The sequence below is a fragment of the Catharus ustulatus genome, chromosome 14, assembly GCF_009819885.2.
Source record: "Catharus ustulatus isolate bCatUst1 chromosome 14, bCatUst1.pri.v2, whole genome shotgun sequence".
Classification (NCBI taxonomy): domain Eukaryota; kingdom Metazoa; phylum Chordata; class Aves; order Passeriformes; family Turdidae; genus Catharus; species Catharus ustulatus.
The window spans coordinates 13,394,583-13,415,204 of record NC_046234.1 but is presented as its reverse complement, the minus strand read 5'-3'; the positions used below and the strand labels follow the sequence as shown (position 1 = coordinate 13,415,204).

The following is a 20,622-nucleotide window of genomic DNA, read 5'->3' as shown; positions in this document are numbered from 1 at the left end:
GGAAATATCACTAAATATCACAAATATTAGTGCAATATTTTGGGCTGGAAGCCATCAAGGCAGGACCACATGGTGGCATTGAAGAAGTGTCACAGTTGGGGGCAGTCACAGCTGGAGCATGGGCTCTCTTATCATTGCTTCTTCCCCTCCTGTGGGGAGCTGCCCCATTCCTGCATCACCATGGTTTTTTGCTTTCTGTGGCACAGTTACTCCTGGGTACTCAGCACTGAATTGGCAGTGAGGTGTCATTGTTCCAACCCACAGGCAGAGAAACCCACTTGGCTGAAAATGTGATGCTGGGCAGCCCTGAGGAGCAGTTGTTCTTCAAGCAGTTCTTTTGTCCATGTAGATTAATGACCCTTTAGACCAGTTAGCTGTGCAGATTTTAGGGGTGCACCTTTTTGGGGGTCTCTTTGCAAGGGGCTGCCGAGGTGGGACCATGCACCTGCAGAGTGGGTCTGGCTGTGGTGTGACTGGGGGCTTGTTCAGAGCCCAGAGCTCACAGTAAATGTTCACCTGACTCCTCACAGTGCTGATCTACAGCCTCACTAGGTAGTTAACACTTTTCCCCTGCTGTGTGCTCTCACAACTTGAGGTAATTTGGTGATCTGACAGCGTTTCTCCCTCATGCCCAGCATAGATCAGCATTTGGCACAGTCCTGCAGGACTGCAGCACTGCTGGGGCACGGGCAGTGGAGCTGTTAGTGTGCAGCCAGCGTGCTGCTGGCATTCTGAAACCTGAATTTCTGCACTGTGCCAGCTCCAGGAGAGTCATACTGCAAAAACCCCTCTTGTCCTCACAGACCCTCCACCCATCCCCTGGACCAGCACCTGGTGGGTGCTCTGCCCCTCCGGCTCATCACATTCTTCTGCCCTGGGGGCCAGCTACTTCCATGAGATGCCCTGATTCCTGGTATGGACACAGAGCTGGCCCACAGTTAATTAACTATGAGAACCATGAGATCTGTAAGGCTTCACAATTAATTTCTTCGTTTCTTTTGTCTTGCTGTTTTTGTTAATGAATTCATTCCATGTGCTTGTGGAAGCATCCTGGTGAGGCTTGAAGAGCTGAATTACAGGGTGAAAAAAGCCTCTCGTTTTGCACCAGCATTTAGCTGATGGAATGTAAAGATGCAATGAGCTGATTAGTGATTCTGGTAATGTAATTAATGCCTCTGTTCTTTCATATGTGCAGAGCTGGAGGTCGAGCCAAGCGCTCAGTGAAAATTTGCCCTGAATGCGCAGTTCAGTGTGCTCAAAGTTATTGCTCCCTCGTTATGATTCCTCCAGTAATTCCAAATTAAAGCTGATATACTTGTAAACGAAAAGCAGGGCATGCCTGTGAATTGCAAGGGCTGGAGAATTGGGTTGCAGGATGGGAATGTTAATGCTGTGATCTGCCACAGGCTGGGCAGGAGGGGCTGTGGCAGAGCAAACACCTCGGTGGCTGTCACTCCTGCCAGGTGCAGAGCTGTGGTGGGGCCTGTCTCAAATCCTTGTCTGCACTTCCCTGGCTGCTGCAGGCAGCCAGCCTCACGTGGGTCTTCAGCTGCATCTTCTGAACATGGCAACCATCATAAACCATTAACGTAATTCCCGGTCTCGGATGAGCTCATTTTTCCATGCAACATGATTTTGACATGCCTTACATGAAACTTTTATCTTTTTTTTTTTCTTCTCTCCCATTTTTAATAAACATCACATTATCAAAATATTAGTGATGCTGGATTTGCCACTGTTGGTTTACCACAGATAACAGCATGGAGTGTTCTTCCCGTTCTGATTCAATAGTGCATGACAAGGGAATCCAATTTGTTCAGATTTAGATGACATGCCTCCAATTATGTAATTCCATTAGGAGGTGCCTGCAGCCAAGTCTGTGCTCACAGTCTCAGCAGACATAACTCTAATGGGACGTGTTGCAATATTGCTGTGTGGTAAGCACAACTTTGATAGAGAGCACGACCTGTCTCTCCCAGTCGTGTTTGTGGGAATGGAGAACACAAAAAATGACCCAGCTGTACTTGGGGCTCTAATCTGGCAATAAGTTATGTCACTACAAGAACAAAGCTTTGCAATGAAAGGTGAATTTGCAATGGCTATATATTTTATGTATTCAAAATCAGTCGGTAAATGCAGCACTTTGAATATGATCTTATATTCAATTCCATAAATGAAAGATATATTGGTTGCAGTTTTTTCTCTTGAATACCATCTCAGATTCCTATGTACTTGGGAGTGTTGGATATTTATGAGAATATAAAGCAGTGATGAAAACATAAGACTAAATCTTAGCACAGTTACAACTTGCTTTAAATTATTAATCTTTAAGAAGCATGATAAAAAATTCTGCTATGCAAATTCTGTGGCACTGAAGTTGGAGTACATATCCATTACCATAGAGCTATCTAAACAGTGGTTTTAAAGTAATTGTGTAATGTTGATGCAGAGTTACAGTTTCTGCAGGCAGGAAAAGGCAATTCTAGTGGCAGATCTGTCTCCCCAAGAAGTGGGATGTAACACCACTCATAAATAAAGCTGTTTAGATGAATTTAGCATCACTTGCAAACCAGAAGATTTCTGCAATGCCTTTGGGTAACACAGCTCAGGCAGGGTTTGGCAGGGCTCAGCTCTCCAAGGGCTGGGAAGAAGCTGGATGGGTCATGTGGGGTGTATTTTTGGTAGAGGGTGCTAGACCTGTGAAACTGAAGAAATTTAAAAGCTTTTAATACCCATAAAAAGGTCAAAGCTCTGACAACTGTGTGACATCTCTTGTTCAGTCTTGCCCTGTGTTTGGGCTGGACCTGCAGACAAGTTTATTCTGCAAGCAGGGATGTGAGCTGTACCTCTGTTGGGCAGTACTAACTAGGGCTAGTATTTAAATATATAGCTTCTATTAAGAAGGAAAGTTCCCTAATCCTTGCTCTGGGAAAGTATGAGTGATAGCATCTCTACTTTCATAATCTTTTGCAGTTCTCACATGAATATATGAAAGAATTTAATAATGTTCTAGGTTAGAAAATGATCATGCATATGCATACATCTTTAAAATCTGTCTTTTCTGACTTTCTTTCCCCTTACTTATGTCAAGAGAGGAAGCTAGCAAACTATTTCAATGTATGATGCATCCAATATCACCTTTCACATAAACAGAAAAAATATGCTTCCTCTGTTGATGTGATGAGACCAGGATGCATTTAAGTGTCTAGAGAAAGTGTCATTTTGTTTAAAATAATGTGAAGAGGAGCCTGGTTGCAGTATGTTGAAATGAGTTATGGGGGTGCTGCTGTTTTAATGACAGGATGGGGGAGAGAGATGCAGCTGAAGATGCTGCTGTTGTGCCTGAGCCCTGGCCCAGATTAGCACTGCTGGGAGCCCTCTTGCACCTGCTGCTCTTGTCCCCATCCCTGCATGGATGCTTTGCCAGAAAAGCCCACTCAGGTGATGTTTAGCTGTGCTTTAGTCTGGCCCCCTCAGTGGATTGCTTAGCCTGCAGATACAATGGAGTGTATCAATCTCAGTTCAAAACCAGGGTAATTTCATGGGAATGAATTGTTCAGATAAATTTGGTAGAGCACAGTTTCTTAATCTGCTAAATGGGGAAAGACACTTCTGCCTGCAGTTTGGGAATAAATTAGATAATTCTAGATTAACCCCTCCAGGAATAGAGACATAGGAAGAAGCTGTTGCTGCTCAGACAGTCGATTTTCAGGTTTATTTATCACAGCAATCCAGCTGCCAGTGTGACTGAGAGCAGAGCCTGAGCTGCTGCCATGCACTTCATCATGCTCTGGAGCACCTGTTGGCCAAGTTCAAATGCAGGAGCATCGATCTGCTGCAAATCAGGCTGTGTACCCTGGCACTGAGGGCACTGGACACTGATTTGGCTTCTCTACCTGGGGACAAAATCCCCAGATGTGTTTCCCTGGGTGTTCAGGAACTCATGGGGAGGTTTTGTTAAAGCAGCTTTGCTCCAAGACAAACTCAGCCCTCAGATCCCTTCCTATCTACGAGCACCCTGTTTGGTTCCCTTTAGGAGGAGGTTCCCAGGTGGGCTTAGACAGACACCACAGATCTTGCCACCTTCACCCCTGGATGCCAGCGTGGTGCTGGATTAAGTGACAAACCTTGCATGCAAGAGGCAGAGCCCACCTTACAAATGCTTTTGTGGCTGAGCATCGCTGCCTGTCTGCAAAGCTGGAGTTGGCCCCTCCACGTCCAAAGCTCCACTCCATTTCAAAGCAAAAGGGGAGAAGTCTGGGGTCCAAAAGATCCATGCCCTGACCTGTGCAGCATCTCCCTTTGTCTGATCCTTGCAGCAGGGTGTCTGCACAAACTGAATGGTGAGAGCAGAGCTGGTGGTCCCAGCCCTGTGCCAGCACAGGGGCATGACAGGAGGGGTGTGCTTCCTTGGAGACCTGGCTCAAAGCTGATGGCGAGAGGAGTTATTGCTCAGTGCTGTGAGTGGTGAGAGGAAATGTTCAGTGTATTACTTTCTGGGACACCTTCCCAGAAAATGTTTCCTTGTCATAATTGCAGCACTGATGCCATAAGCTCCAGCAGCAGCTCCCTTTTAGTGGGGATGAATGGAGTGGAGTATCAGGAAAGCTTTCCAGGATTCAGTTTGGTCACAGCCTGTTAAATCAAGAGCTGTTCAATGAGGGCATCGTGTGCTCCTCAGCCTGGCCACACACAGCTAAGAGGGACAGCTGAAAACTCACTGTGTTTGCTGTTTGAATCTGGGGATGCTGCTACATCTGTTCCCCAGCAATCACTGAACTCACACTCTCTCCTGGAGTGTTGTCTGAAGTGGATAATAAAGCTTCTCGAAGCAAGGACCGTATTTACCATGGCACTGTCTATCCATGAGTATTCCCAGGTCCTCCTTGTCCTCATCCACACATGTGTGGCTCCTGTGTCTTGAATTATATTTCATGTTTTGTAAAAGGGGGAAATAAACATGTGAAACATCTGATCTTAAGCATTGAGGGGTTTTTGGAAGGATGGTAGACCAACAATTAATGGAAAAGCTTCTGGCTTTGCTGCTCTGTTGTTCCTGGTGATGTGGGACTTGGCACTGGTGGATCCTGAAGGGACACTCATTCTGTCCTGTCCCTTCCCCTTGGGGACACCCTCTGAGGGGACTGCTGAGTACACCAGATGGACAGAGAAGGAAATGTCAGGACTTACAACTGATATGAGTGGAGTTCACTGAGGAAGAGGATGAGATAAACCAATCAGGTCCTTCATGGAGATGAAGGTATCAGGGTCACCTCTTTGATCCCTTGAGTAGGGCAGGTCCTCACTGCTCTCCCACTTCTTACCTGCCATGCTTTTTTTGATGTACAGAGTTGTGCTCATTGGAAACATTTGCTTGGAGGAAGATAGCTTGGGTTGAATTTCCCAAAATTTCCCAACTTTCCCAAAGCTGTGCTCTCAGCATTGGAGGGTTATGGTGTTTCAGATGCAGTAGAGACAGAACTTTAAGCTGATGATTGGTGAACTGTAAATTTGAGCTGGAAAATGTGGCTGTACTGTAAAATTCAGGACACCATCTGTTTCATTGCTTACTTGCAGTAACATTTGTACTTGATAATTAAAATGTCACACACATTTTTAGCCAGAATAATCCATGAAGGAGTAGAACTGTGTTTTCTGAAAATCTTTCAAGAGATACAGATAGGAACAAAACTGTTTTGAACCATCTCTTGCTGCTCATAGAGGAGTTTTGATTCTTGCATTTTTTTGTTTGGTTGGCTTGGTTTGTTTTTTTCTTTTTTTTCTTTCATAATTTGAGGACAAGGTTAGGGGAATGGGAGCAATGGCAGATCCTTTTGGAAGGAGCTGTGACCTTAGTGAATAACCCTGCATGTCATGTGTTCTTTTTTGCTTTAGGTTTATCATACCATGTTTATCATACCCCTTCTGGCAGGGGTAGGTTATCTTTGGCTTCAGCTGAAATCAGCCTGGTTCTGAGGGTTTCTCAGCTAGCCTAAGCAAGACTTCCCTCCAGCTGAGGTTCAAAGTGCTGCATGTTTGGCTGTGGGTGGTGAGGGCTTGAAGCTCAGGGCTCAAGAGCTGCAGTGAGAAGCTGCTCAAAGGAAGGTCAGATATTGGCTCAAGCTTGTGATGCCCTCACAGTGAGAGAGCAGAGCAAAAGGTGAAGCAAGTAGCTCTGTTCATGGGCAGTGGAATTGGGTGCTTTTTGCATAGCAGTGCCAGTCCTTCAGCTGGACTCCTCTCACTGCCCAGGTTGTTGCCTCCCTGTGGTGGCCTCAGTTCAGCTGCTACATTAGCTGGAGTTTGCTTCATGGCACTGAAGAGATGAAAAAGTTGAATTTGCTTTTGACTGTCTGCATGTAGGATTTTGAATGTCTTAATGCTACAAATCAATTAACAATATAGGGGGCATCTGAAATCCAAAAAATTTCAGTGTGTCCAAGCTGATGTTGGTGCTGAATGTGCTGACGCTGCCTGCCAGGAAAGCATCTCATCTTTTTGGTTTTGCCAGCTCAGTCTCCAGGTTCCAGCACACCACCAGCTTGGACTCTGTGGATAGTCCTGAGCACAACACACTGGACACATCTCTCGTTTGTACAGGGCTGTATGAGAGGCTGAAGTGACATTTTCTGTTAACATGGCTTTCTAAGGGCATTATCCTCACTGATTCAGACTGAGTAAGGTATATTTTTACTGAATGTTTGGGGTAGAACTGGCATACATGGGAAACAAGATGTTCTGCACATCTTGTAATGTTTACTTAGCCTTGCTTGCTTAGCTGATGTAAAACCCCTCCCAGCTGAGCTTTGACACAACAAATGTATCCATGGAGTTTTACTAGAAATGCACTCTGCTGTTCCATGAAAATTTTAAATCCAGTTATGTCAACTGTGTGTGAATACAAGTTTAAAAATCCTGGTCTGCTGGGAGCCATTTGGAGCTCAGTGTTGCGGTGCATCAGAGTGTGCCATCGATAACAAGTCAGGATTAAAGATGAAGTCTGTGCAGAAACCACAGCCAGTAGCTCAGAAACACTTCCCAGCCAGCCAGGTGCTTTCAGGGCTGTCTCCCATCTTAAATCAAACATCCCAGCATCCATGCAGACCTTGTACATCAGAGCTCAGGGTGTATCCTTGCAGGATGAGGCCCTCTGCTTCTGCCAGGAGACCGTATTGTAGTGTGTGAGAGAGGGCTTAAAATATTCTAATTGTCTGCTATGAAATTGCAGTTTTGTTCCCTGGAGTAGAAAAGTGAGTTTAAATCATTAACGCCACAAGTCTCAGTGATGATTACAGAAATGTTTGCAAGTGACTTAATCAGTATAGTTTGTCTGAGTGGCCCATTTTAATATTATTGCACTGATTAAGTTTTCTTAGCTAATATGTGTTTCATTTCCAATTCAATTAAATGAGAATCCCCTTCCATTACATGATATTACAGTAGTGCCCTGGTGGGGCAGGAGCACACTTGGTATTTTCAATTGATACGGATTTCTTCATTATAGAGTCTCATGGTGCTCAATGGAATCAATGAGAGCTGAAATTAAAACTGTAGAAGTTGCAGCTGTAAATACACTGTCCGTTCCTCTATCCCTCTTTTGGCAGCAGGCTGAGAATTACATTAGTATCAGTTCATTAATTACATTGCAAAAATATTTTCAAGAGATGCTTGCTTTTGACAAAATTTTAAAAAGACTGGGAAGGATTTTCCTTGGATTTCTGTACGCACAATAGTTATGATAAGCAAAATAGAAGTTGCACTAATATGCCTTTTTTATGTGCTATATACCCTCCATTTAGTTTTTTAAAGCTCTTTTGTATAGCCTATCGTGGGATGTATTAACTGGCATACAGAAGATTATCTGCAAATGGCTTGTGAAGGAATTACGTTCTTTCGTGTGAGCCAAACCTCCTCCTTTTATGTATTATTGAAGAGAATTGATTGAGCTCTGATATAGTAACAAATGATTTTATAAATACCTCTCTGGAGTTAATTTCCCCTTGTGGGAGATGCAGAGCTCTCGGGGTTGATCACAGGATCTTTTTCTTGAGAGCTCCAAGGTTTCTCCAGCAGGATGTTCAGTAGTAGCTGCTGTCACATACAGAGGAGCTGGGAGGAGTGTTCAGGCAGTGATTGCCAATTTGCAGTGAGCGCTCAGGATATCAGATAAATCACAACTTCTAAACACACATTGATGTGCTCATAAAGAAGACAAGTGTGCGTGCCAAGCTGAGACCAGAGCCCTCCACACCCGCTTCCTCCTTAGCCACAGAGCCTGCAGATGAAGCACACAGGCTTCAGTGATCTCCTGCTTCCCATGGGTGGCTGGTGGCTGCAGCACGAGTGTCCACAGCCCCAGGGGACCGGGGCAGGTTTGCTGTGGCAGCTCCTGTCTCATTTATCTGTGTTTGTGCAGCTCTGTGCAGCCATGTGTCAGCTCGTGCCCTCTGCTTGCACGTGCAGAGCCTGTCTGAAATGCTGGCTTTATTTGGTTATTTAAAGTATTTTCATCTGGTCAAGAGAGTATGTGGCTTTGCGCGTTTAAGGCATAGTTAAATATATATGGATATAAGGATAAAGCTGTTTTATTGCTAAATATATGCTTTTTATAAACAAGAAGCTGGATTTTTTTTTTAAAGAATATAATAAATATTTTAGCATAGTTACTCTGGCTCCATAAGTGCAATGAAAATGTTAGCCTTGGCATATCAATCGCGTTTTACAGATGACTGTAATTTCCTGAATGTCAAAACTCCAAATTTCTCTACTAAGCAAACTTTTCAGTGGCAAAATAGATTGCCTCCATAATATATCACTGTGTGCAAGAAAAAATGAAATCTTTATGTACTGTATTATGAATCAATGAGGCATTAAGATTCTTGGAAGGGTGAGTGGACTCTGGAAAATGAAAAACTGCCACTATTCCATCTCTGTAAACCACTGCTTATGGAGTGTAGGCTTTGCAAACCTCGATCTTTGCCACCGCAGGAATATCAGTTACACGTTGAAACTAATTCCTGCAGCGGCATTTAGATGGGGTAAATACTGTTGTAAAGATCTGATTTATTGCAGCATCCTGTGGTTATTCACCAGCTCTGTTGCAGTGGCCTCCTTTTTGCTTTGGGATATCTGCCATGGTTTTTAATGAGTCCATAAGAGCTGTGTGATGGGGCTGTGCTGTACCAGGGCTGGAAGGTGTGTGTGATGCAGCTCCAGGGGACAGGGACAGCTCCTCACACCAGCAGTAGGAAGGTGCTCCTGGCACCTTGACTTTTTTTTTTTTTAGTGTATATTAAGACCAAAATTCAGCTCTGCCTCCTGTTTATTAAGAGATTATTGCCCAAGGCAAGAAAGGCACTTTCCAAAGCCAAGGCCTTGCATGCTGCTGAGACCTCACAAATCCAGCATCAGCTGTACTGCAGCTTGTCACCCAGCACAATGGAGGCATGGCACACACTGATCATCCTGTCACCTGCTCTCTCCTTTCCTTCCTTTTTTTTCCCTCCCGTGTCCAGCCTGGGGGCTCCACACCTCTGCTGCTCTCCATCCTGATGCCTCTGTCATTTAACTAAGCTCATGAGGTGGGAAGCTTTTCTGCTCTAGATAGGCTGTGATGGAAGCTGGGTGTTTCCAAAGGGCAGGTCAGTCCTTCATCCAGCAGGTTGGGTGGGTGAGATGGGTCAGGGCTCCTCTGCCCAGCATTTCCACTCTTTCCCATGCCAGACTACAGGATGGAAACACAGGACTGGGGACTGGCACCAGCAGCTGAGTCACTCTTCTGTTTGCTAAGTCTAAAAACAGAAACTTGCTTCTCTTTTTATGCACTACTGGAAAAAAATAATTTAAAAGGTCACTGTTCTTGCTGAATTGGTTGTGAGCAGGGGTTTCCTGCAGAGATCTTAATAATGCAGGCAATTATGAAATTAATACCACTCTGGCAGATCTGCAGGGCTGCTCTCCCCTCTGCAGACAGCACTGTGGACAATTACTTTGTGCGTGAGGGTAGCTGGGAGCACATGCGTGTGTGAGGCTGCATATTTTTCACTTATTTAAAGCCTTATTTTCATTATCTTTGTTTGCATATGCCATGCCTGCACATATATGAGTGTGTACCTTGACCTGCTAAATCGCTGCCTTCCTCTGTGCCTGAAATGCTTTTTTTTTCTGCAGATCTTTCCTATTTGGTAATTTCACGGGCAATGATGGGCTGGTGTAATTGCTGTTCTTGAAGAATCCAGCTCCTTTTTATGGGTTCCTCTGGCACTTCTCTCCTGCTGCCGTTGCTGTGGGTAGGCTGCTGGCTTCCTACCCCCACCATTAGTGTTTCTAGACAAAACATCTCTGTGATTCATTGGGTGCTGATAGAAGTGAAAACATAATGATTACTTAGAGGAAATGTAAATTTGCATTTGCTAACAGCTTTAATTCGCAGTCCTGAAATACTTATCTCCTTTCCTTCCAGGCCCTTTTTCAGAGCTAATGCATTATTTGCTTCTGCCACCCTGAGACCCAGAGTAAAGGAATATAGTCCAGGTAGTCTTGCAGGCTGCTTCAGAGGAAAGGGCTGTTTGTTTTCCCTTCTCTCCCTCCCCATAATCTTTATCCATCACTTCTTTAATGAAGAAGGGATTTGTTCATCTAGATTTTACTGTACTTTGAATTTTGGGTGAGGTGGACCTGGAAGTTTAGTTTCATTTAAATGACTGAATAAAGAGAGGTCTCATAGGAACAAGTAGAGCCCAGGGTCCAGCTGGGCAGGAGCTGCACTGAGATCTTTGGGGAGAGAAGAGAAGGGGAGCAGTCCTGTTCCAATACCCCACTCCATGGTCACCTTCTTGCAAGAGCTGTGACAATGGCAGGGGAGTCCCTGGCATGGGCAGCCAGGCGGCAGATCCATGGAAAGCCATGGAATACTGGACATGAGATCTCCCTGCAGCTCATGGGGAACTCGACAGCCCCCCTTGCTCCTCTCCCACTCCCACAAACCCCACTGGGGTTTGTCTGTGGGGCTGGGAGCCCTTGGAGCAGAGCAGCACTGTGGGAAGCCCATGGGCAATGAATGCATCTCCACTGCTGCCACTGCCATTGTCACTGCTGGGAAGCATCTGGGACCAATCTAGAGTGGATGCAAACATTTGATTCCCAGCACTGCCTCCTCAGTAGGCTTGCCAAATATTTTGGCCTCATCTCTGTGAGTTCTGCTGCAGGAGCAGCTCTTGGCAGGGAAGAGACATTCTGGTTTTGGGGAGAGGTTCCAAGCAGGGATGGTTGAGGCAGGAGAGGCTCTCCCCAAGACGCTCACCCCTGTCCTTCTGATTGTGTCTCTAGGTGACAGAGTTTGTTAAGAATCAGGATGAGTCACAGTATTAAATGAACACTTTGCCTCTCTCTGAGTGATCTCCAGATGCCTGACTCCAACAAACGAGGCAGCAGCGGTATTTCTCTTGGAGGAACAATTTGTGGTATTAGCAAATCAAATTCTCAGTGGGCCACTCTTGATGGGAATTAACCTCAACTTCTGGGAGCAAAGCACTCAGCACCCAGCATGGCATAATTGAGTTTGACTTCTCAGAGAGATGTGGTGGCCGTGATTGATCGGCTGGGAGACCCTCTGCCAGAGATTAAAATCCATCAGCAGCTTTGGAGCCCACAGGGAGGGTTTCTAAGAGCAGAACAAGGAATGTGAGACTCACACCGTTCGTGTTCCTGACCTTCCATCATTGTCTGTGACTTTGCTGTCAAATAATCCTGGGCAGAGATGTTTTCTGAATGGTGTGGGGTGAGGGAGAGGTGCAGGGGGCTGCCTGTGACACAGCTTCACTTCATTGCTGGGAGCAGTGGAGGAGAAGGAGATGGGATCTCACATCTGTGTGCAAGGCCACAGTGTAGGAGCATCTTCCTGTGGTCAGGTGAGCTGAGACAAGTTGCCATCTCAGAAAAACCCAAATTGCTCAGCTTTTGAAAGAATGAGTATGTGGCTGCTCTTTTTAAAGCGAGCTCTGTAGATTTTTATTCAGCACATGAGCAGTTTGTGCAGAGGGGGAAGGACATGGATGTCCTTGTGCTGCCTGCTGGCTCTGGTGATTGTGCATTGTTTCTGGTGCTGAAGTGCCAACCCTATGATTATTTTTTCTTTTTTTCAGTAGCTCCATCCTTAATCCTTTGCATCGTATTCAGAATCTTTGCTGCAGGGTTTTAGTTCATTTTATTTGCATTTCTCTGGGATGTGGCATAAGTCTGGTCTGCCCTTTGCCCCTGCACCTTCAGAATGAACTTTTCTTTCAAAATATCCATCTCCACCTGGAGCAGAACTTGGTTTCACACTGCCCTGTTAATGTACCACAAAGTCCATGAACTGGGGAAAAACCCCCACACAGATTTGGAAACTTAACAAATTTCCTTGCCTCCCCCACCTCCACTCAAAGAGATGGAGACACTTGTATAAAATTGCCTCCCATTTATTGCACAAGCCCTGTCTGTGACTCCAAACGTCCTAGCCAGGCTTACCATCTGACTGAGCTTGACCTAGATATAAATTGGTGTGTTTGAGGCACTTAAAGCATAGCCTTACTTCTGCATAGTGAATGGGACTGCCCTAGTACTTTCCCTGGAAATCACAGCTCTGCTTCCTCAGCCCTGTGCTGAAGCTGTGTTTCCCTGGGTTAGTTTGCCCCTGGGAACAGTCTGTGGGGGAGATGGGGATGTTTCTGGGGCTGCAGTGCTCCCTGTGCAAAGGCTGTAGGCTTCTCACCCTCGGTGACCTACAGAGCCCTTATTGCTACAGCCCCACTTCTCAGCAGAAATGGGGAAAGGTCACTCAGTCCCTCACCTACTAAACCACTAATGGATGTAAATGGTGAGTGGATGTTCAGCTTTCAGCTCCCCTCTCAGTCCTTACCTCACAGCTCCATCAAGCCAGGCTCAGGTTTCCAGGCTGAAGCCATAGCAGCTGTGGTGTCTGACCTCCAGCCACCCTCGACCTCAACAGGCAATTAAACAGTGGGGCAGTGGGGTTGGGGTGAGATGTGCTTTGACTTTGGGAGATTCTGACCCATTTTGGTGCATAATTAGAGTCACCTGCTCCTCACCTCTTTAGCTGTGCACACAATGAGCCCCCTGTGCACTGTAGTGTGGATTTCTGGATATCCCTTCCCTGGCAGCTTCTCCAGACTCTGAAGTCTGGCTGTACTCAATGTTGTCATCCCATGGGGTTTCACAGTTCCTTGGACTTCAATTTTTTTTTCCTAACTCAGAGGAGAGGCTTGGGGCAAAAGCTGATGTTCCCAAAAGGGTCAGTGCCTCTTTTGGTAGAATTTTAATAGGCAGGCTTAAGAAGGAGAGAAATTAATAAAATTGCTGAGATTGGCCCAGCAACTGAAAAAGCATCTCTCTCTAAAACATCTCTTCTAGTTTCTTGAAAGCAGGATTCATCTGGGAAATAACAAGGTGGAATAAGTAACAGCTGCAAGCCTGTTTCAGTGGGCTGTGCTCAGGCCAGGGAGGATGTGGGCCCTGCCTGGGGTGTGCCATGAGTATCCCTGGCTGGCATCCTGAGCTCAGGGTGCTGGGGAAGCCCAGACAGCTCCATGCTCACTGCAGGGTCCAGTGAACATCTTCACTCAGCCTCATCCCTGGGCTGCAGCGTTTCCTGGCAGGCACTGATGGACACACCTGCCCAGAGGAGGCAGCCCAGGCTGGTGGTGATCTGTTACAGCACAGCCTCTTCCACCAACACACCAAGTTTTATTCATTCTTTTGTTTTTACAACAGCAGCCAAGGGAGACACTTTGTCACCACCTGTGACCAAAGAGCACAAAGGGAGAGTGGCTGAAGAGTTTGAACTGTCATAAAACGCTCGCTGTATCGATCCTGGCTCAGGATTTGTTTCCCTTCTTGCATTAACTCCCCATCGATTTCTGTGATGACCTCAGAGCATTCAGTCTGGTTGGCCTCCTCCTTCAGCTGGTAGCACCCCTGTGCCTGCACTCTTCTCCCCTGAGCTGAATTGCTCGTGGGCCAGCTTGTACAAGGGGCTCTGGGGTAAGCAGGGCTTTGCTTTGCCTCCAGTTGTCAGAGGTTTGTGGGTGTATGTTGTTATAATTAATGTAGAGGTTAGTGCTGTATGTTGGGTCATTATTTTAGTCCAGTGTCCCAACAAACTAGATCCAAGGCTCAGGAGTCCTGGTAGAAGGTAAAGAAGGGGCTTGGGTTTGTCCCAGAGTGGCTCCATTTCCCCACGTTGGGGATCCTGACAAAGCTGTGTTGCTGCTTCAGCAAAGGAGCCTGAGGCACAAACACAGCCAGGAACAGCTCCTGCCCACTGGAGCAGCTGGTTGAGTTGGTGCTCATGGAAAGCCCTTCCTCTCTGCCAGGTTGGATTTTCCAATGCTACCAGAGACCTGCTGAGAAAAGACAGAGCAAAACTCTTCCCATCTCTGCAAGGGACAGTGTGGGGTTAGCAGCTGCCACTCGCTCATGAAAGTGAGCTTTATTCTTGCTCCCTCTTACCTCCAGCTCTCACAGTGAAATCATTGAATGGCACTTCTGTGGAAAAGGACCTTCCTTGGGATGGTGGCAGGGACTTTGGCTCCCTTTGCCTGTGTGAATCTGTGTCCAAATCCCTCTGAACGGGGGGGTGGCAGCAGCCCCACCCCGGGTGAGCGTGAGCAGGAGCATGGGGCTGGTGCTGATTGTGGTGTCCCAGCTCCACGCACTGAGTGCTGCTGTTTCCAGCCACTGACCCTGTTCTGGGCTCATTGGCTTTGTTTGGCTTTGCATGTTTATTGTACTTTCTCATTACTTAATTATTCATGAGTGTGGATGCTCTAAATAGGAAGAGGAATGGTGACTCTCCAGATTTTCTTTCCCTGTGCAGCTGGATCCTTTTTGTGCTTGTGATTCACTTTTTAGTCCATTCAAAGACAATTTTCTGTAAAACATTGACATCTAGTGGCTTTTCTGCCAAAGGAAACATCAGGGAACAGAAGTTGGTTTCAATGTGGACAGTCACAGTGTGGCTTGAGAAAGCAATTGATGTCCTTCTGTTCCTTACACAGCACCAAGGGCATGGCAGTCACACCCCAGGGGCTCAGGGCTCCTGGGCACACACTCCTTGGTGTCATCCCCCTGGAGGAGTGGGATTTCCTGGCAGGACAATTTGCCTATTGAGCTACTTTTATTCCATTTGCTTAAGTAGATGGCTGATATCCTGATGGTGTTCTTCCAGCATCATCCAGGTGAGACCATGGTCATGTTAGTGGAGGTTCCAAGAGCTGTGTCCGTCTTCAGGCTGTGATGGTGGACAGCATGGTGTTAGATGTGGATATTAATGTGTAACCCAGAGTGAACTCTGGGCAGATTCTGTGGTTGAACTTGCAGTTTTTTCAGCTGGCAGCCTGTGGCAGCATGTTCCTCACATGTGCTGCTATCCTGTTGTTTCAAACCAAAGCCAACACCTCTCTTGAAAATGTTTTCTCTTACAAAATGCTGTAATGCATCCTTTAATTTCTTGTTAGTCACTTATCTCTCCTCTCTCATCATTTCAGTCCTGTATCAGATAAAGGCAGGAGAATAAAACAGGATTTACATGGGCTTTGCCAAGGTCTTTGTTAGGGTGGAAGTGGTTTGGGGCTTCTGGGAACACCCCATTTATCTGGCTGCAAAAGGAAAGGTTGTGTAGGAAATGCCTTTCTCAGAGGTGCTCTGCTGCTCTGGGGCTCGTGCAGCTGAGACCCACAACTGCTCATCAGGGAACGTAGGCAGCTGTGGAAACCTGTCCATGCAGCTCTGTTGTACAAGGAAATTAAAAGAGCCAAAGCTGCCTGTGTCCTGCTTGGGTTATGGATTGCATCCTGGGAGATATGTGAAGTATTCTCCCAGGGTCGGGAGTGACCAGCCAGTTGCCACATGGACAGCCCAGCACAGAGGGGAGTTTTGGGTTCCCTTGGCCTCTGTAGAGACAGCACCTGTTAAAACAGAGACAACTCTGTGTGCGTGCAGGTAGACAGAGCCCTTCACTCCCCCCAAGGATTTGTTCAGCCATCCTTCACCCTGCGGAGATGAGCTCACAGAGCAGCCTCTGCAGCAGGGCTGCTGAAAGCCTCTTAAGTGCATCTCCCTGTTTGTATTGATTTTGAGCGTTAATGCGCTGTGCTGGAGACACACGGGACTAAACGCTCTGTTTTGCTCTCCCCTTGGCAGGAATTTCTACTACATCACCATCCTGCGTGACCCCGTGTCCCGGTACCTGAGCGAATGGCGCCACGTGCAGCGAGGAGCCACGTGGAAAGCGTCCCTGCACGTCTGCGACGGCCGCTCCCCGACCACCGAGGAGCTGCCCAGCTGCTACACCGGGGACGACTGGTCGGGCTGCTCCCTGCAGGAGTTCATGGACTGCCCCTACAACCTGGCCAACAACCGCCAGGTCCGCATGCTCTCCGACCTCAGCCTGGTGGGATGCTACAACCTGTCGGTCATGCCCGAGGAGCAGAGGAATAAGGTTCTGCTGGACAGTGCCAAGGAGAACCTGAAGCGCATGGCCTTCTTCGGCCTGACCGAGTTCCAGCGCAAGACTCAGTATCTCTTTGAGAAGACTTTCAACATGAACTTCATCTCGCCCTTCACGCAGTACAATAGCACAAGGGCCTCCAGCGTGGAGATAGACAAGCAGACTCAGCAGCGCATCGAGGCCCTCAATTTTTTAGACATGGAATTGTACGATTATGCAAAAGACCTGTTCTTGCAGCGGTACCAGTACATGCGGCAGAAGGAGCACCAGGAGGCGCGGCGGAAACGCCAGGAGCAGCGCAAGATCCTGCGGGCCAAGCAGGCGCACCTGAGGGAGCAGGGGGAGAACAGCTCCAGCACTGACTACACAGGGAACGTGGAGCGGTGGCGGCGATAGTGGGGGCGCCTGCCAAGGGTGGGAAAGAAGCAGAGCCCAACCCAGCCTGCAAACAAAGCGATGCTTCTCGAGGGTCTGAAGCAAAAAGAGGTCAAAATGTTGCCTTTGCAGTTGCCTTTGCAGTAAATGTTGTACTGTACGTGGAACACTTAATCCTAGTGTGTAATTAAATTGTCCTTTTTAGGTTTGTTGGATTATTTATGAAACACAGGAGCCACCTCGGCTCATCGGAAATGTTTGCTTGGACATTTATTTAAAAGAAGTGAAAGGAAAAAAAATTCTTAAATTAGTTATGAGTACAAAACGGGATGCTGGAAAATGTTTATGATGCTCGGCTGAAATTTATCTGGGAAGGAAACTCATTTCCTAATAACGAGCATTTAGCATACTCTCACAATACAGTATATGAACAAAACCTTTTCCCTTTGATTTTATCTTAATTTTATTTTAATAATGTGTTTTCAAGGGCACCATCTGCTTATGATATTTACCAAGTTAATGAGTGGACAGTGAAGGGAACAATAAAGGTCTAGAAAAATTGTCGACTAGTTTTATGTATAATATTGGCTTTTAAAATGAATAGAAGTAATTTCTCTAGTTATATAAATATTTAAAATTTTAAACTTTTTCTACCTACTGCTGTTTAGAGTTTTAAGCTTGGTCTATCTCATATTTTAAAAAAAGGAAAAAAAAATTACATCCATACTTTTCTGAGCTCAATGCTGATGTTATAGACACTGTTTCCAGAATTTTTCAGGGCAGTATGATTTTAACCATTCTGGAAAAGTTACAGCACATTCTCATGTTTGTTTCATAAAACCTTCTCCAAATTATAATCCTGTGACAGTGTCTCATTTTAAGTCTTTCTTACCCATTAGAATACATAATGCTGAATTTATCATTCCTTAATAATTGGTGGTATAAACTAGATGAAATTATATTGCCGATATTTGTGTAGTGTCTTTAAAAAGTCATAAAACTCTCTAATCCCAGCAATATTATGAAGAGAATTGCTCAATGAAAGTAGATTTACACTTGAATTAGGATTTACTTCCAGTAAATCTTTGCTACACCAGATAAGAACAGGGCTTTTTTTTTTTCCTATGCTCTTGAGCCCTTCAAAGCAATGAGAGATGAGGAGTGAGAATGACGGAAGCCAGTTTTTCCATAGCCATAGTTACACAGGAGGAGAAGGATGTGGTGCATGGGGTGCAGCAGCTTGTTCCTGAGCAGGCTTTGCTGGGGCTCGGGGTGCAGAGCCACACCTGCATCTCTCCAGCCTCCCCCAGACACACAGGGAGAACAAACAGGGCACGTGGTGCAAGGGGCTCCTATAAATCTCTATGCAAAAAAAAATAAAAACCTCTGCAAGGCTTGGGCCAGACATTGAGCAAGTTCAGAACATTTGTCCTGCTGTGCTCCCGAGCTTGGCACTGAGCAGAGACACCGGGAAGGGCCCTCTGTGGCCCCAGGGACACGATGCTTGCAAGGCTCACTTGCACTGTTGCCTTTCACCTGTAATACTCTATACACCATGAAGGCAGGGGGGCAGAACATGAGGCAGAAGGCTTTAAAAACATCTTATGGCTCAACGCCTAAGTTACCTGGAGGTGGTTTTACATCTGATGTTGTGTGGCAGCCTGGGGGCAGCAACCCTGCCAAGGGCAAGGGGAGAGCAAAGCAGCAGCAAACCAATACCCTGCATTAGCAGCTTTGAGAAGAGAACTTCATGTACAGCAATTTTTTTTTTAAATGAGAACTGCAGTTGCCAATATGATGTCTCAGTTGTATTTTGGTTTTCACGGGGGAAAATAATTCGCTCTTGAAACTGAAAGGCACTGCTGTAAACAGGACTTAACTGTGGGCGAGCTGGAGGCCTGTTGCAGGAGGTGCATCTTGTTTTTATGCTGTGGTGTGCATGGTTTACAGAGACTAGTTGCATTTTCTTTGTGTATACTGTTTATTGTATATAGGGGATGTACGAATATAAGGATACCGTTTTGTCATAACCATATCAAATTCTACTGATTTCCACCGTAGACGCTGTCTTATTGTGTAGATTTACAGGCCAATCCACTGACTTTGATTGTGTCATTTAACAATAGAACTGATAAATAAAATTTAACTACAGACTTCTGATTTTCATGTGATTATTTCTTTTTCTGATGATGTGTTGAGAGCTGTGCAGTTGAGAATGGATGGTAATTCTGACATGAGTGAAATAGCAGTTGACAGCAAGTATGTGAATTTGAAGTCACGGCTTTTCTGAATTGTGTTTAAACTACAGCTTTCAAGGGCAAAGCCACCCTGGGCTTTTGTCTGGTTCAGAAATTACTGCAGAGGTTTCAGCTTCTTTTCTAAGCAGCCCTCAAAAAAACAAGCTATGATTTCTGGTGGCTTTAAATATGATTGTTAGTGGTCTGCAGCATTAAAGAATTCTTTGTGTATATATATATATATGTGTGTATGCATATGATTTATTTTTATCCTTTATGACATACCCACCCTCTGTGTTGACTCTGGAGGATGCTGCCTAGCCACTGACTTCCAGTCCATCCCGCTGTATCCCTTCTGGGGACACAAAAAGAATTGGCAGGACACCTTCCACTGTCCCAGGTTGCTCCAAGCCCTGTCCAGCCTGGCCTTGGACACTCCCAGGCATCCTCAGCTTCTCAGACCAACCTGTGCCAGGGCCTCACCACCCCCCCAGAGAGGAATTTCTCCCTCGTATCTTATAATGTGTATCTTCCCACTTTCAGTTTAAAGCCATTCCTCCTTGTCCTGTCACTCCATGCCCTTGTCACAACCCCCTCTTCAGCTCTCTTGGAGCTGCCTGGGGCACTGGAAGGGGCTCTGAGGTGTCCCCAGAGCCTTCTCCAGGCTGGACACCCCCAGCTCTCTCAGCCTGTCTCCAGAGTGGAAGTTCTCCAGCCCTCTGAGCTTCTTCTTGGCCAGAGTTGCCACAAAGATACTTTTTGACAGTTTGGATGGAGGCATTTTTTTCTTGGTGGCTGTAAAAGATCCACAAGTTTGCCAGGCTTGTGGGACAGTCAACATGAAGGTGCCCACAGGAGACTTTGCCTTGATCTGGAATTCCCCTGTGAAGACAGAGCTGCCCTTCTCCTAGGAGTACCTGCAGGGGCATCTTATGTTTGTGAGGCTTTTTGAGCCCTGAGGAGCAGGGAGAGGAGGGGTCTGCCAGCAGATCTGCGTTTGACTGGCTTTATAGACAGGTCTGTTAGTGCACTGAGAGCTGCTGCAGGAGCTGCTAATGGGATAGAGGTCATGCAAGATAAAAAAGCACCCAGCAGTGAAGTCTGGCGTAAAACCAATTGGGGTTGCCTTTTGAGGGGAGTAATTTGACAGCTGAGAAAACTCTTACTGCAGGAGAGGAAGGATGGAGGAGTGGGGGATGTGTTTGGACAGACAAACTTCAGAAGCTAAGGAGCTCCAGTAGTGAGTCAAGTAGTTCTCAAACCCTCTGGTGGGTTTTGAAAAGCCTGGAGATACAAGAAAACTCTTTGGAGCACCAAGATGCCCCGTGAGTTTCCAGGGATGGAATGGGATGTCAGCACCTCCAGCCCAGCATCCACCCAGGCCAGTCACTGTGGAGCTGTTGAAGAGATGAAGACATGTAGTGCTAAAATTAATGTTAAAGAGAAAGTCTTGGTTCCTTTTGCCCTCCAAAAAATTGGGAAATTGATAACTGTAAGACCTGT

At 46.2% G+C, this 20,622-nt stretch overlaps 1 protein-coding gene across 1 annotated transcript in view; it reads left to right on the top strand.

Annotated features, from left to right (window-relative positions):
• Positions 1-19,035, top strand: part of HS6ST2 (heparan sulfate 6-O-sulfotransferase 2) — a 127,505-nt gene extending 108,470 nt beyond the window's left edge. The window contains exon 2 of the mRNA XM_033072591.2: positions 16,201-19,035. Within this exon, the coding sequence (XP_032928482.1) occupies positions 16,201-16,903 (703 nt within the window). The 3' untranslated portion in view covers positions 16,904-19,035. The remainder of the gene's footprint in view (positions 1-16,200) is intronic.
• Positions 19,036-20,622: the final 1,587 nt, after the last annotated feature.